Source organism: Hordeum vulgare, chromosome 1H (assembly GCF_904849725.1).
Source record: "Hordeum vulgare subsp. vulgare chromosome 1H, MorexV3_pseudomolecules_assembly, whole genome shotgun sequence".
Classification (NCBI taxonomy): Eukaryota; Viridiplantae; Streptophyta; class Magnoliopsida; order Poales; family Poaceae; genus Hordeum; species Hordeum vulgare.
The window spans coordinates 208764800-208767462 of record NC_058518.1 but is presented as its reverse complement, the minus strand read 5'-3'; the positions used below and the strand labels follow the sequence as shown (position 1 = coordinate 208767462).

At 39.3% G+C, this 2663-nt stretch overlaps 1 protein-coding gene across 1 annotated transcript; it reads right to left on the bottom strand.

The window, feature by feature from the left end:
* Positions 1-162: 162 nt before the first annotated feature.
* LOC123398044 lies at positions 163-2259 on the bottom strand. Its single transcript, XM_045092558.1, has 5 exons — positions 1996-2259; positions 1841-1913; positions 1536-1762; positions 988-999; positions 163-240 (listed from the first exon to the last, which is right to left on the bottom strand). The coding sequence occupies exons 1-5, from the start codon at positions 2257-2259 to the stop codon at positions 163-165; spliced, it is 654 nt and encodes a 217-aa protein (XP_044948493.1).
* Between the last annotated feature and the right edge of the window lie 404 nt (positions 2260-2663).

The following is a 2663-nucleotide window of genomic DNA, read 5'->3' as shown; positions in this document are numbered from 1 at the left end:
ACATCAACAACTTAATTTTGCATAACTTAGAATCACTATCTCATCATAGCAACAATAGTCTCACAGTCATGACACAATTTTGCAAAAGTGATAATGCAATCCTTATGAAAGAACCCCACAGTGTTTCCTCTAAATAAAACTTCAAAGTGCCTTTCTTCTGAATCATTTCTGTTTAGCACTCTCTTCCACTGTAGTAAATGCATCAGTGAGCACATCAACGGCATATCGAGACTCATCCTCCTGCAAGGCAGAGATGTCAAGAGTAAATGCTGCGGACCGAGACATAGATGTTGAAACTTGCCCTTATCCAAAAGATGTATGATAACTTAAGTAAAAGAGAAACTAAAGTCACATTGTTACGGTCTCAACACTAATTGTAAGTATGCTAAAGCTCAACAAATTACTGTGCACACAAAGGGAGACCTAGGAAACAACAAGCAAAAAACCAGATGTCGCAGCACATAGAGACCCCCGGGAGAAAAAAACGACCAGAAGAAATCAAAACAAAGGCACAACAATAATGATCCCTATGATCACTCAATTCTTTGACAGACTCCAGGAACTTCAGTTCATATAGCAGATTCAGTTTAACATTTAAACTCAATTGTTTCCAGCATTCCTCGGAGACAAGAAAAGACACTTTATTTGGCATGTTTCACAACAATTATTTGTACTCAGCTGCGCTGGTCACTTGGGGCAGCGCAGCCATCTACTATTTGGCATGTTTCACAGCAATTATTTGTACTCAGCCATCCACTATGAGCCTTGGGAACGAGCAGCTCCAAGCCCACCTCAAGCTCAGGCAGTAGCTTTTCTACTAGTCCCTTAGTTAATTAGTGTGTGTACTACTACTCGAACATAATCCAGATAACAGATACTCCAGATACAGGCACGCATGCACAAGCTGGTAGTAGTAAGTATTGGATGATTTACTTTTGGTGATTTAGCAAGAGGACGTGGTAGTGATGGCACCTATGAACTAGTTACCTGTGCAAAAATCTGCATCATCGTTTCAACATAATCTGCAGTCAGGTACAGATTTTTGTAGACTGTAACTTATAGTTGCAGCAATAAAAGCATCATCGGTTGAACAATCGAAAATGTTTCTCTACAGAGATGTAATATACCATCAACTATCACAGAATTATATAACAAGGAAGTTATGTCTGCTACCTGTCTTGAACATACCTCATGGGGACATTTGGCTCCGAAGACACATAACAGTAGTATCTATATCATCATCAGCGGCATTGATGAAGATCTCACGGTTTGCAGCATCCTTGAAGACGTTGAATGCTTTGATCTTCTCGATGCGGGACACATCCTCCATTTTTTAACACATCCATGCACTTGGTGATAGAGAATTCATGTAATTTTGTTGCATCTGCCTTTTCATTGGCCAAATATGTAGCTTCATCATCTACTTGCCTTTTCTTCAACTCTATATACTTCTCTAATGCTCCAGCAATCACATCTCCACTGTTCTTTCGCTTCTCCTTCTTGGGCTTCTTTTGGGGCATCTTTCTTGAACCAACCATTGTACGACCCACTTCTTCACTTGGATTGACATCCTCCTTTCTAGGTGCAACATCCATTTGATCCAGAATTTGCAAGTCATCTTCATCATGTTTCACTTGATTCATCATCTCCAAGTCATCACTTTCTTTTACTTCCTCAACCTCTATTTCATCTTCAAAGTCTTTGTCAATTTGTGATGGTTGTGCAATTGATGTGAAATTGTAGGTACCCTCAGCTGTATGCCCTGCAAAATGCATGTAAGTAACCAAACAATACATAGATTTAAGAGTTAAGAGGAAGCAACAAAAGTTCGTAAACTTACCATCATAGAGTTCTCCTAGCGAGTCAAAGAGAGGAAAAGATTTCTTCTTGAATTTCCCGATACTTGGATATGACTACAAAGAACCAGAGTAATAGATGAGTATTAGCATGGTATAAAATTATAACCATATCGAAATGTGGAATTAAAGAACTTACAATCATCAGATTGTCCCAAAGGTCGGTGTCAGCTTCGATCATACATCTTTTGTCATCCCAGCCAACACCGCTTTGCTTTCGGGCTTCTTTTAACATCCTATATTCTCTTTTGAGCTCCTTCTCCTTATCTTGAATTTGAGACTTCGAGAACTTCACATGTTTGTGTTTTGCATGGAATTTTGTCACCATCAAGTTGCAAGTTTCCTTGCTCCATCCATTTTGCCCTCTGTGGTAAGGAGTATCGTGCTCCATAAGTATCTGCATGAGACCTTTTTCAAGTCACAAACTCCATTGTGCTCTTTGTTTCACAACTACACAAGCCAATTAAAGCACAAGGGCTATTGGCTTACTGTCTTCAATTAAAATACTATTGGTCTTGTACTGACAAAAAAAGAATACCATTTGGAGAACTCTTTTTGTTAACCTTCGGTGAATCCATTTTAACACCAAGAAGTCCTTTCTTTCTTAATAACGTAGCAGCCTGCGCCAACTTGAATTTGGGAGATCCTTTTGCGTACATATCTCTTGAGATAAAATAAATTAACAAGCCCTAGTAATTACAAGGCATACCAAACTTTGGCATCTTAATGGGATCCCACGAAGGTGGCGGCTCGTCCACTCCCACTATAAACCAAGGCTCGAGTACCTATAAAAAACAAAACAGTTGG

Coding starts and splice junctions, on each gene's coding strand:
- LOC123398044 (XM_045092558.1), bottom strand. CDS start 2,259: ATGCAGATACTTATGGAGCACGATACTCCTTACCACAGAGGGCAAAAT. Junction 1,914..1,995: donor TTTGGGACAATCTGATGATT/GTAAGTTCTTTA, acceptor GGTTCTTTGTAG/TCATATCCAAGTATCGGGAA. Junction 1,763..1,840: donor GCTAGGAGAACTCTATGATG/GTAAGTTTACGA, acceptor TGCATTTTGCAG/GGCATACAGCTGAGGGTACC.